This window comes from Podarcis vaucheri (genome assembly GCF_965113315.1).
Source record: "Podarcis vaucheri genome assembly, chromosome: 7".
Lineage (NCBI taxonomy): Eukaryota > Metazoa > Chordata > Lepidosauria > Squamata > Lacertidae > Podarcis > Podarcis vaucheri.
Genome location: NC_138765.1, coordinates 58100710 through 58115296, shown reverse-complemented (window position 1 = coordinate 58115296; position 14587 = coordinate 58100710). Strand labels below are relative to the sequence as shown.

Below are 14587 nucleotides of genomic sequence, written 5' to 3'. Positions count from 1 at the left end.
TCTGCCATACTTTCCTTAAAAGACCATAGATTGTTTAATCAGTGCAAGGGCCTGGTTATAGAGAAACATTTTTGCCTGATGCCTAGACATCATTTGTCTTCCACTAGAAAACTCAAATCAGTGAATCATAGAAAGCAAAATTAATCATAATGCTTGCAATACCATAAAAGCACCAACAATAGCAATAGTGACAATATCAGCAATAATAAAAACAGTAGCAATAAGAAATCAGCAGTTAGAGCAGATAGCAAACTTAGCAGCAAACTCAGTAGCAGCAAAACAACCCCCCCCCCAAAAAAAAACCCCAACTATAAACCCCTACATTGGTTTGGCCTCGCTCAAAGGCCCCCTTTTTAAGTCAGGAAATGGGCCATATAGGCCTCTCTGAGGAGAACCTTTGAGTGCATTAGCACCACAACTGAAAAGACCCTGTTCCTTGAGCCCACCCACTATACCTTAATAGATAAGAGAGTCTTAGATGCCAAATGGAGACATACTCTATGCAGATAACTGAAAACAATATTATGGCAATGGTTTTATATGTACTTAAATACGAATTTCCAGATAGACACATAAAACTGGGTCAATAGAGTAAATGGGGTACTGCCTCACCAACTCAGTTTGCCTTCAGCCAGCCCCCACCTGCCTGCCTTCTTTCTTACATTCTTTCCTGGAGGTGGCACTGCCTGTAAGCTTCCTCCTCCTCCTTAGTCTCAGTTTTCAGGAGGGAGGAGGATGAGGACAAAACTATAATTATTTGGCACTGTCTCTCATTGGCTGTAGCTTCATCTACTGTTGAGCTCTCTGCTTTCCATCCCACCAGTCCCAAAGGAGATATACCACCGCATATCACATGGCCAGGGGCAGTAGGCTTTCATATGCCAGTTAATAGAAACCACAGGAGATAAGAGTGCCCTTGGACTCAGGTGTGGCTTGTGGGTTTCCCCACAAGCATCTGTTGGGCCACTGTAAGAACAGGATGCTAGGCTAGATGGGCCATTGGCCTGATCAAACATGGCACTTCTTATTAATGTGGGAAACAGAACATGTGAAACTGCCATGCATTGGAAAGAGTGATCCATTCATTCCAACCCCTGTATAGCCTCAAAGGAGGTTCACACATAACAAAAGAGAAAACACACATCTGCCCACACAATCTGCATGAGACACTCTACAGATCAAAGTTGAGATCAAAACACATTGGGCAGAGAAAATAATTTGAAAAGTTGCCTTAGCCTTCTCTTCCCAGCCAACATTTCTCTTAAACGGAAGATTTAAGTCAAACTACCAAGTCTGTGGGAAATGTGATGAAACTGCTGCCTGCCTGATGAGCTAAATAGTGGAGAGAGACAATGGATCAGTCATCCTTTATAACCTCCTCATTATGGCTTCTTTGTCGTCCTAAATTATAGGTCTGTAAAAAAAGGTACCTGGCGTAATTGTCTTGTAAGTCATTGTCGTGACTGCCTCTTTGCTAAATGCCATGGTGCAGAAATGAAGGCTATCTCAGATATTCCTTTGTTATGTGGTTGCATGTGCTGTAAACATTTCGATCAGTTTGCAAAAGGACCTCGATTCTCTGCCACCTCCTTCATTGTATGCCAAGGCTGGATTTAGATTGAAATTGCAAAATATGAAAGGAGTTGGATATGAAAGGACATAAGAAGAGCCCGGCTGGATCAGACCAAAGGTTGAGCTATTCCAGAACCCTGTTTCCTGACATGGGCAACCTACTGGCTCTGGAAAGAGCAGCAGGACATGATGATAATGACCCTTCCCTACTCTTGTTCCCCAGCAACAAGCAACAAGGCCTCTATAGCCATCATGACTAGTAGCCAGGGATTGTCTATTTCTTTTTTCTTTTTTAAAAGCCATCTAGGTCAATGACTATCACAGCATCTCAAGGAAGCAAATGGCATGGCTTGAGGATATATTCTTTGAAGAAGTAGTTCCTTTTGTCTGTCCTGAAAGGGATAAACTGAAAGCAACACAAGCATGGAATATTCCCAAATGACATACCCGCTGGGGCAATCTCAATGGATTCAGTCAGACCACTTTGGAGTAGTCAAGTATGGAGTGTGGACCTGGATTGATTACTTTGACAAGATTCATGACTACGTAGTTCAGAAAAATGCATGTGATCTAGCAATTATTGTTGTTTCTTGCAGGATGGGTTACAACGTATAAAAACACAATTAGTAAAAAACCGAAAAAAACAGCCTCTCAAATCAGTGAAGCATTCAACACATTACAGGGCAGACACCAAAATCAATTATTTGATTTTCAAGGGTCAGCTGCGCCTGTAACACTTCTGAATTTATATTGCTTGGATGCAATGTGAACTATACTGTTTTCCTTTCAAATGTTCTTTCACAATGCAGAGCATAAAATATTATTAATAGTCTTTGGAAAATAACATCAAGCTGAAGTGACTATTGTCTGTTAAAATGGCTAAAGGATATCCCTATTTAACTGCTAGTCCCGAGTAATCTGCCCTAGCGGCAGGAGAACTTTTGATTTACATTTGTTTTAGTCTTACCTTTAAAGAACCTTGTCTCTCTTTTCTGTCGACAAGCAATACTTCTGCTGTATCTTCAGCCTGAGCTGACCGGGCATGAATGAATAAGGCTCTGCCAGTGTCCGATAAATTTCTCAGTGCAACTAAAACCCCATTTGGTTCCACCTTGAAGCCTGGGTTTGAAACTTCAAAGTTCAATTTGCGATTTCCTTGACAATCATCAAATACCACTAGAGAGAGGCAAAAGGGGGGAAAAGAGATAGAAACAAGAGCATAAGTGCCCATTAAATATCTATTATTATTATTATTATTAATCCTTCCACACATATCTCAAGGCTATATACAGAATGTAATAAAACAGCAAAGAAACAGTTCAAAACTACACAAAAAATAAAAGCAGATAAATTTAAAGCAATAGGAACATAAGGATATAAGGAGATCCTGCTGGATCTGCAAAAGGCTCCTTCAGTCCAACATTCTGTTCTAACAGCGGCCTGTGGGAACTCTCGAGCAGGACCCCTGCACAGTATCACCCTGGCAGAGACCTGTTTGCAGGGAAAGCCTGTTAGAACCAAAATGACTTCATTTGTTTCTGGGAAGCACAGCTATCTCAACAGGACAGCTATTCCACAGAAAAGGGGCAGCCACACTTCAAAGCCCTGCTCCAGGTTAATTCGTAGCAGCATTCTTGAAGGAGAGGTTTTTAATGCACTGCAGTGACCTAATGGGTATACAATACTTGGTTGGTTTATTGTACCTGGTGTCAGTGAGCAAAAGGGGGGGGGGAGGCAGGGCCAAATTCTGAGGGATCTTTTGGCACTGAAATCCAATCTGAATTCACAAAGTTTATTTGTATCTGTCAAAAGGGCTATGGCGGCGAGGGCTTAAGTTCTGAGCACTGGGGTTTTAACAGCTTCCCAGTTATTCATGCAGGATGGCTGTGGGAGTCAAAGTGCCTGTGGACTTTTTTCACTATCCAAAGAACTCTTTGCACAAAAGGATAGAATTTTCTGAAAATCTCAATGTCAAGTTTATCCACACAGATTTCTTCTAATTTCCGCCTTGCTCCTTAATTTCAGTGAGAAGCAAGTTCCCCAACAGCACTCATTTTGCTAAATAATATCAATTCCTGCATTGCTATACATGCCACATTATATACAGTGGTGCCTCGCAAGACGAAAAGAATTCGTTCCACGAGTCTTTTCGTCTTGCAATGTTTTTCATCTTGTGAAGCACGGTCCGTCGCAACCGCGCCTCTTCAAGCGGCTTTTTAAAAAAGCGCAAGACGTTTTCGTCTTGCGAAGCAAGCCCATAGGGAAATTCGTCTAGTGAAGCAACGCAAAACCGAAAAACCCTTTCGTCTAGCGAGTTTTTCGTCTTGCGAGGCATTCGTCTTGTGGGGCACCACTGTACATCATTTGATAAACTTCTATCCTCATGCTCACCACCACCTATAGCCGTCTTTATTTCCCTAAATGAAAAAAACAACCCAGATGTCATTCACTTTTCTTTGCATAATGGTTGGTTCTATACCTTTTTCCAGCACTACAATATCCTTTTGGAGAGATGGGGCAATCTTATATAGGGTGGGTATATTTCAGACTTTACAGAGGACAATCTGCTATCTGAAAAAGTCCTATATTTGAAGCGTGGTCGAGTGCAAGTCTGGTTTAAAGATAAAGGATCCTAAGAATTGAGTATAGGGGCCTTGAAATTACCCATCAACAGTTGGCACCTAAATGGTAGAATGAGTAGGCTCAGTATTTATATTTAAATTATAATATTTTTTTCTCAAGTTGCATCTATTAGCATATGCAAAATGTATGCAAATTTATGCCCTTGTTTGTCCTTTGTTTGAGTGATGCATAGGTGGTCACCCTAATGGTTTACAGGATTCCCAAATGAGCCCTCTTGACACTCTAGGACAAAAATACTAGGTATCTTTCACACAGTGAAGTCCAAAGAAGTGAACTATTTTCTAGTATTTGTCCAGAGTGAAATTTATTCACCAAAATATAATCAAAAGCAGAGTTAAACAAACTTGAAATATAAGCACCTACTTTGGGAGCAGTTACCCCAGGTTTATTATGTGAGAAACAGCAGGCAATAACAAAATGTTTTCAGTTAATAATGATATAGTAATCATCTCGGGCTTGGCCTGGGCATCTAAAATCCTTAAGGCTAACAACACAGTGCTGGGTAATAATTTTGTTTCATATTAAGAACCAATTCTGTTTGTTTGATGGAAATTACTGTAGGATGATTGGTTTGACTATCAAAGCGCCTCCCTGAATATATGAATTTCCACACTTCAACAGTGCCATAATTGTTATTGTGTAGACCACTGTAATTATGTTCAGCATGGGCTTTTTCTTATGGAAAGCTTTTCATATTTATGGAATTGAGATCCATCTCTAATAGGCTGCTGATCTGTGAAGCTCTCTGTTTCATTAGATGCAAATGCACCATATATATTTTCAATGCAGAAGTTATGAGCTCAGGGCACTTATTGAAATAAAAGAACAAGACTTGCTTTCTGCCATTCCTCAACCTGGTGCCCTCTAGATCATGGGAACTCCAACTTCCATTAGCCCCAACAGGAATTGTCAGGGATGATGGGAGATGTGATCCAAAAACTTCCAGAGGGTACCATATTAGCCACTCCTGGCAGAGAGAAAGAGAGACAGAGAGAGTGACAGAGAAAGACCCCCACACGCATTGGTTCTGTGGAGGAATTCAGCTGTCAGTTTGGGGACGCCATTCATATGCCCCTTGAAAGATTGGCAGCAGCATAGAAGCTATGTAGCAGTCATGCAATTGGAGTGTTATGCACAAGTACTTTTCTGGAATAATAAGAACCAATCTTTTGCTCCCCTTGCTGTTTTTGCCTAGATTGAGAAGGAAGACTTTCCATGAGGCTTTCAAACAGCCACCAACATCCTCTCCCATCAGCGATGGGAGTCTGTATCACCAGCAATCATTTAAATGTCAAAATAGCAACAATACACACATTTAAGTAAGACAATGCAATTAATTCCTTTTTTGTAATTTGACAAGCCTTAACAATGGCATGCTGGAAATGTAATGCCCGTGAGGGAAATTCGCTATTCGGGGAGATGAGGAGATATTGATTAGATAAAGTGGGATTTGCTATTTCTCCACACCTTGTAATTCAGTGTCTTTTTTATTGAACTGATATTATTCTGGAAAAAATCAATAATGCAAATAAAAAAATATAAATGGACACCCATTATATACATATATATACACACACAGTGCAGAGGACCAATTTACCATTCAGGGTGATGCAGAGGCAGCAAAGCACAGCTTCCTGGGGAAAAAATACTTCTCAGTTCTGCCACTAGAGAGAAATATTTGGCCTCCTGGCCCAATGCTGCGCCAAGATCCTATACTAGTACAGCAGAGGCCCTGGGCACCGTTACATTGGTGTATAGTGAAAATGTCTGTGCACCCTTGGCATATCATGCCAGTGAGCTGCTGCTGGCTCCCAGCTTCAGCCCACATATCTGAAGCTACATTGCTTCAGTTAACAACTATAGAACTTTACTTGTATTATTTCATTGCTGTTGCATAAGGAAAATGCATGCCTGAGACGTAGAAACTGTAAGTATAACATTTTAAAATTACATTGCATTAGTTGAAAAATCGGTAAAAGGGGGTCAGCTGCTTCACACAGCTGAATGGAATAAATAAGGTTCAATAGCCTATTTATATGCTTCATGAACCTGCCTAATGATGGGACTCAATACTCTACTACTGGGGCTATCTGTGTGCTAACCCTATGTTTTGAATCCAGGCACCTAGCCATTTTCCCTTTGTTGTTAACCCACATACATGGGTCTTTAGAAGATTAAATATAATTAATATATCATCTTACCAATTCCCATCATTATCCCCAATGAAAATACATATTTTTAAAAATCTACCAGTCATATCCAGATGACTCGATCTATCTGTTTAGTTAATTTATATACCATGTCATATTTCAATCAAAACCTCTAAATGAGATTATAAATCCCAATGGAAAGGAAATAATGTAAGGGCTACAATGCACAGTTCATCTTCAGAACCAATGTTTTTTTCTCCCTACAATTACTAATCATCATGATAATTCCACATTTTAAGTAATAGAGTTCAAGTAATACAATTAAATAAATGCCTCTAAAACAAAGCACTAAGTAAAACAACTATGAATCACAAAAACCACAATCCCAAAAACAAAATCGCTCAACCATTTCAGCACCCATCACATCACTCCACCCACTCATTTTTCACTTCCATAAAACACTCTGATGTGTATATATTCAAACTTTTATTTCTGTGCAAAGTTATTTATTTATTGATATCTTCTGTATGGCTCTTCTGATACCCCTAGTCATGCTGCCTCTGCCAAGTGAACATCTTTATTATGTTTAATATGCCGTATGGCTCAGAATAGGCTCCAAAACTCAGCATGAGGAGAACAGAGTCTGTGCCAAGCATCTTCCAATGAAAAACAAGCTATATTTCATTCATCCTGTTGCTCCTTTACCAGTCTGTTGGCATTATGTTCAGCGTCAGGTCCTTCAAGAAACTTTTTATATCTGTATTCTACAGTGTGTGTGTGTGGTGTGTTTTTGTCTGCCAGTTGACATTATGTGTACTACAAATTTAATCACAGCTCTCCCATGGAGCTGAAAAACCTCAAAAGAAAAGGGAATTCTAAGTCTTCCCACGTCTGACCCAAATAATAATTAAAAAAACAAAAAAAAACATGACAAAAGCAGCAACAACATACAGATACATTGAAATAAAATACAGGTCAATTCTCCGGGACCAGAGAGCTGATACGCAAACATTGTAGTTTGTTTTCTGATCATTGTTCAGAAATTCATGGAAAGGACTTGAAATATGGGCTACTGTCAGCCATGAGCTAAGGATGCGGTGGTCAGAAACTTTGTCTGACATACTGCAAAGTTTAGGTTTCACCACCCTGAATCTTCTTTAGAGCTTCCAATGAATATTCAAGCAAGCAAGCAAAAATAAAACCTTAACATTCTCAAAGACTCTATGTCCCTGACAGTTAGAACACTTTAACACTGATTTGTGTTTGTAGCAGTGGATATTTGCCCTTTGATTCAACTCCCTAAGGATTAAGGCTGTGGTGCATAGCAAACTTGGGGAAGGGGTGTAGCTCAGCAGTAGAAAACATGGGTTTGTAGGCAGAAGCACTAGCTTAAATCCCTAGTCTCTCCCCTAAGTGCTGGGAAGGCTTCCTACATCCCATCAATCTCATGGCAGCTGCCAGGCATTGTGAACAATATCGGCCGATATCAGAGGTGCCACCTTCTCTGGAGGAATGAGGGGGCCCATGTGCAACTCTGTGAAATGTCCTGATGTCATGTGGAGAGTCCTCTGAACATTGAGGGGCTCTGGCCCCTTCAAAAAAAGGGGGGCCTCTACAGTGTCCCATACCCTAGCAGCCAGCGCCCTTGGCCTACATGGTCCAATTCAGTATAAGGCAGCTTCCTCTATTCCAAATTTATGGATATCAATTCCACTTTATTCTGAAAGTCTTACTTGCAATTATGCTGGATATGCTGCAAAAGCAGAGGCAACTGGTTCATAGCAAACAAACTGGAGCCCATCATCTCATCATCATCTTCTTCATTATTTATATATTTTACATCTACCTTCCCTTAAAAGAAATTTAAAACTAGATCAGCAGAAGGAACCAGAACCTCACAGTCTAGCACCTGCAGCCTATCACCAAAATGTAAGGACAGGCATACCTGGACAATACCCGCAAACCACACTGCAGAAAACTATAGCTTTTTGTAGCTTTCAATATGCTTCCCAAGCTTTCTGAGAACAAAAATCAACTGGGTTTTGTTTGCCAGATAATTTACACTAGGGCAGGCATTGGGTTTCTTTTTAAATCCTCTCCCATAAACTTTGGTCTGCAGTTTAAGTCACTGTCAAGATCACCGTATTAGAGAGCTAATTAATGTGCATCATTCGATTACTCAACCGTTGAGGAATATTTGCACATTACATTCCATGAGTGTGCAATCTGTGTTCACAAATAGTTGAGCCATACACTCATATGGTTATTTACATATAATGTTCAGTGAGTGTCAGCTCTGCAGAGTAAAGCAGTTGAAGCAGTCAAGTAGGCAAAGATGGGGTAAGGTGATCTCAGAAGTAAACTGGTCCCAAGCTGTTAGGGGGGCCTACACCATGTTTCTCCATAAAACATGAAACCCTGATTGTGCAAGGTTCCAGATCATGTGTTATTTGTAGGCTCCCCTTCAAACATCAACGCTTAATGCACAAACATTGGAGGATGAAAGTGGGTAGGCACATGATGCTGGATGCAAGACCAATTATATGGCCCTGCATCCCGTTATGTTAATTGGGAAGGGGGCTTTTAACATCTTTCATACCCCTCTACAAAACTCATTTCCCACTGAAGCTTTGAACTTAACCGCATAGACCTCATCCAAAAATGAAACTAAGGTAGTACTCAATGTCCTTAGAGGCAAGGGAGATCTTCTGTTTTCTTGCAGCCATCCCTGGTAAAACATCATTCTTGCCTGTGTGCCTTTTTGCAACTAGTGATACAACCATGGATCATCACCATGTACATTGTCAGGAGGTATGGCAGGGGGTGTTGGTTCAATTTGCCTTTTAAGACAATACCAAATTCACACATTCTGCATCAACCGTGAACTGCAATGCAACTAGCCTTCAAAATCAACACTTCTACAGTAGTTGTGGTAAAAAATTCCATTTTTTAAATCATTCAATAAGGAGTCTTGTTGGGCAAAAATATGCACAGAACTGCAAACTTTTGTGAAAATAATATGCAAAATACGTTATGTATGGGGAAATGGCATGTAAAAATGTGTACATTGGACAAAATTGCACACAAAATGTATATATTTATAGAAATGCACATTAAAATGCTGACTAATTTTGATGCAAACTGGTGTGGTGATCTGAAATTAAGATTGGAAAATAAGAAGATGAAATTGACTAATCCATTCATGTGCAATTGAGAGTGCTGCCATTAGTGATGCTTCACAGTGGCATCATGTGGGTGAAATAATTTCTCCTCGCTCTCCCTGAAGAACTGCTTATGCCTGACTCTGCCATTACTACTCAAACCAGCCAGAGAAACATTAGCTGGCACTCGGTGGGAAGCATTCTTTAAAAATTGCACGAAATGAATGGGAACACTATTTATTCCAAAGGGTAAGAGATTTATCTTAAGAAGCATCACCCAAAATGAAAGCCTTTGTCTCTCACCACCTGCGGCGTAAGCGATACCAGAGCATTATTTCCAAAGTGCTTGCTTGTTTTGGCGATAGTACATGATTCATCGTTTATGTAGCAAAGCAAAATGAAAGTGAGTAATAATCGGAGCCTGGTCTGCAATATTTTCCTTCTCTTTTGAAACAGGAGGGGAAAAAATAAAGATATTTAAAGACCTGTGACAACAGAAGCCCTGAGTAGATAAACCTGCATTTTCACAGCTCTGCAGAAACTTAAACTGTACCGAATTGGGGGAAGCACACAAATAAATGTCTTAGTAAATACAAAGGAATGGTACATTTCTCCGGTTCTGATCATAAGCGTTCCTCTGTTTCAATTTGTCCCCATTTCCCCTTCTCCCCAGCTTTCTTATGTGTCCCTTCTTTATTTGTTTCAGGTACAATAGGTCTGAGCTGAACATTTAGCTCGGCGGGGCACCCAAAATGGAGTGGAGGATTGTTACAGTAGGCAAAATGGTACAGGCTTTAGAGGGTCTTGCTGATGTATAGAAGAGGAAGAAATGGAGGCAGTGAGAGATTTTACTTTCTTGGGCTCCATGATCACTGCAGATGGTGACAGCAGCCATGAAATTAAAAGATGCCTGCTTCTTGGGAGAAAAGCAATGACAAACCTAGACAGCATCTTAAAAAGCAAAGACATCACCTTTCCAACAAAGGTCTGTATAGTTAAAGCTATGGTTTTCCCAGTAGTGATGTATGGAAGTGAGAGCTGGACCATGAAGAAGGCTGATTGCCGAAGAATGGATGCTTTTGAATTCTGGTGCTGGAGGAGACTCTTGAGAGTCCCATGGACTGCAAGAAGATCAAACCTCTCCATTCTTAAGGAAATCAGCCCTGAGTGCTCACTGGAAGGACAGATTGTGAAGCTGAGGCTCCAATACTTTGGCCACCTCATGAGAAGAGAAGACTCCCTGGAAACACCCTGATGTTGGGAAAGATGGAGGGCACAAGGAGAAGGGGACGACAGAGGACTAGATGGTTGGACAGTGTTCTCGAAGCTACCAGCATGAGTTTGACCAAACTGCGGGAGGGAGTGGAAGACAGGAGGGCCTGGCATGTCTAGTCCATGGAGTCACGAAGAGTCGGACACGACTAAACGACTGAACAATAACAACTGATGTAGGAGCACAATAACAATAACAACTGATGTAGGTGAACAATGGAAATAAGAACATAAGAAGAGCCTTCTGCTGGATCAGGCTGGTGGCCCCTTTAGTCCAGCACCCAGTTCTCACAGTGGCCAACCAGATACCTGTGGGAAACCCTCAAGCAGAACCTGAACACAAGAACACTCTCCACTCCTGTGGTTTCCAGCAACTGGAGGCTGGATAGTTTAGCTGGCAGAGCATGAGACTCTTAATCCCAGGGTTGTGGGTTCAAGGCCCAAGGTGAGTCAAAGATTCTTGAATTTCAGGGGGTAGACCAGATTGTGGTCCCTTCCAGCTCTACAATTCCATGGTTCTATGGTAGTTAGAAGCAACCACTGCTTTCAACTGTGGAAGCAGAGCATAGCCAGAATGACTAGTAGCTATTGACAGGCTTCTCCATAGTTTGTTACACTCTCTGTCTCTCTCTTTCAAAAGTCTTATTCTTGCTGGTGGTGTCAACACTCCACATAGCAGTCACTGGTAATTGATTTATTTGGGCAATTTTTACACCACTTCGTATTTCAAAGAAAATCTCCAAGCTTCCTAAAATATCACAAATTAAATACAACTCCCCCCCCAAAAAAAAAAAATACAGTTAAACATTCCGCATTTTAGAGCAGAACAGATAGCACTTAGTTAAGGAATTCTCTTAAACATCAATATAGTCTGAAACAGTTAGCATATGGTGACCATGGTAACCACTAGTAGATAAAAAATACAGCAGAGAGCACCCAAGGAAATATACAGTGAAATATTTGTGGGTAGCAGCAGCACTCTAACTTCTGTTGCTATCTCCTCAACTTAAGCTCACACTACAAGTTGGGGGCAAAAATTGCATACGCCCGAACCCTAACTTTTCCCCATAGGGGAGTTGCTGCAACCCCTTGGAACCTCTTTTCTGAACCTTTGCTAGTTATACAATATCCTTTTTGGGGATGAATGGATGGAATGATGGAAACAAAAGAAAAAGAAAAGGTAGCTTATGAATCCATTACATACATAAAACAACTTTAAAATGATAATTTTATAAAAATAATAATAGCAGTTAGGGGCTTTTTGCTTTGTTTTTGTTCTTGTTTTTATTATGTATCTTGTGTTTTTATTTTGTTATTATATTTTATTTTTTGAATTTATATGCTGTGAACTGCCCTGAGATCTTTGGATGAAGGGTGGTATGCAAAATAAATAAATAAATAAATAAATAAATAAATAAATCCTCTCTATATGTAATGACATTGACAAAATTGAATACACATTAAAATCCATTTCAAAATATATATTTTTGTTGCAGCACATCATAAAAAATAAGTATACCTTCTGAAAATATGTTCATACGGGTGCTCTATATTCTTGATCTACCACTGAAGACTTGTTAGTTGGAACATATCTGACTTTAGAAAGTATTTGTTTCAAGAAATTGCACATGTTCTTTCATTTTAATTAGTATGTGTGTGTCTGTGAGCTATTTGGTATGATTTGTGAATTATCTGCCATGAGAACCAGCTTTCTTCATTATCAATGTCCCACACATTGGGATCCACTAGTCTTGAAGCTGTGGGAGAGAGCCACACCCACCCTTAATCAACTAAAAAATGGCCAGTAATTGACCACCCTGATTTATAACCTGCTGAAGCCCAGGACTTTCTTGAGAATGCTCATCTAAACAGAGTTGCTAGCTTTTTCCATCAGGGCTAAGCCTAATAGCTACAAAGTGACATAACTTCTCTTTTAACATGGACTCCCATCTTAGGCTCAGACAAGTGCAGCTGTTGAGAACAATTTCATTAAAACCATGCCATGTTGTCTTGCCTTTCACAGCCATTCCCAACATGGCTTCTATTCACATCAAACATTGCCTTTGATACTCCTCACACAAAGAACCACTTCTGCTTATCCAGCCAAAGAGCCATCAGGGGGCCAAGGGAACCTCACCAGTCAGAACCATCAAAAAGAAATTGACTCTCTCCCCCCATCCTATACCCAATACACGATGGCCAGGTAGTTTTTCCTTACTAACAATCACCATATTCACTCGTCGAGTTCACATTCTCAAGGTTCTCATAGAAAGGAGGAAGAATTCTTTCCAATCCTTTACAATGGGACTACAGGAGGTGCCTGTAAACATGCCCTGTTGTGGGGAGGAAGTTGGTTTTTCCTACCAAAGGACATCCTTGTCTGCACTATACCGTATTTTTCGCTCTATAACACGCACCAGACCATAACACACACGTGGTTTTTAGAGGAGGAAAACAAGAAAAAAAATATTCTAAACGAAATAGTGGATATATGATTTTTGTGGTTCATGCTGTGGCCACAGACATGTGATCTGACAGTGAGTTTGGAGTAGCCCAATGCAAAAATCCTGAGGATCCATGCTTTGTAACCACAGAGGAGGGAAGGAAGGGGAACCATGGATCCTCTGCCCATGACTGCAGCAGATCCCCCCATCACCCGCAGGCATTCGCTCCATAACACGCACAGACATTTCTCCTTACTTTCTAGGAGGAAAAAAGTGAGTGTTATGGTGCAAAAAATACGGTATTTTGATTCGGTAAACATGTTGATTTATTGTTTGCAGATCCTCCAGTTTGTTATATTTTAAAAGAATATAACATTTCCCCCAACCAAGCTTCTTTTACTGAGTCTTCTTTATGGGTATGTTGGTAATGACACCCATGAGATATAAAGCCCATCTGATCCCATTCTGAGTCAGGGCATCTCAACGGCTCATCTAGAAGGAACAGTGCCACTAGAAGTTAAAATCAGACTACATGTGAGCCCAGAGATGCCTCCAGAATGCAGTAGTAATAGGAACAGCATAGGAAGTGCCTTATACTGAGTCCATCACCATTGGTCCATCTAGCTCAGTGTTGTCTACACAGACTGGCAGTGGCTCTCCAGGGCTTCAGATAGGAGCCCTATGTGGAGATGCCAGGAATTGAATCAGGGAATTTCTGCACACAATGCTGATCCTGTGTCACTGACCTACAACCCTTCCTCAATGGAGGAACTCATAGCAACATAGAAAGGTATCTTATACCACGTAAGACCATTGGTTCCTCTAGCTTAGTATTGTCTCCTTTCATTGGCAGAGGCTCTTGGGGGTTTCAAAAGGGACTGACTGGAAATGCTACAGATTGGTTCAGGGAATGACAAGGCGAAGCCCTCCCCCCCCCCCATTGGCAAGTGTCCCAGTGGCATCATAAAGCATCCAAGGAGAAAAGAGTTTTCACTCTGCACTTCTTGCCTCTTCTAGGTGAAAGAGGCCCAGTGGGGAAACTTAGCTCAAGGGACCACTGAAGCTAGAGCCCACATTTCATGACCAGTCCTTCAAAGCTGTGCCTCTGACCTCATTGAGGAACAAGACTTAGCCCCCCCTTATCAGAGACAACTGCTTGACTAATAGCTTCTTATTCTTCTGGATTAGAAAAATCTTAATGATTATCATGCAAAGGAAGCTTACAGAGATAAGATACTAATCAGTCTGACTTGGCTTGTCATTGCTCATGGTTATAAACCTATTATAAAGAATGAATCGCTGGAACAGAACTCTCCCCCTTCCTACTCCTCCGCCCTTCACCAGC

At 40.8% G+C, this 14587-nt stretch overlaps 1 protein-coding gene across 2 annotated transcripts in view; it reads right to left on the bottom strand.

Annotated features, from left to right (window-relative positions):
* CDH13 (cadherin 13) overlaps positions 1-14587 on the bottom strand; it is a 681110-nt gene that overhangs the window by 389489 nt on the left and 277034 nt on the right. For both annotated transcript variants that reach the window (XM_082232914.1, XM_082232915.1), the window contains exon 3: positions 2540-2748. In XM_082232914.1, the coding sequence (XP_082089040.1) occupies positions 2540-2748 (209 nt within the window). The remainder of the gene's footprint in view (positions 1-2539; positions 2749-14587) is intronic.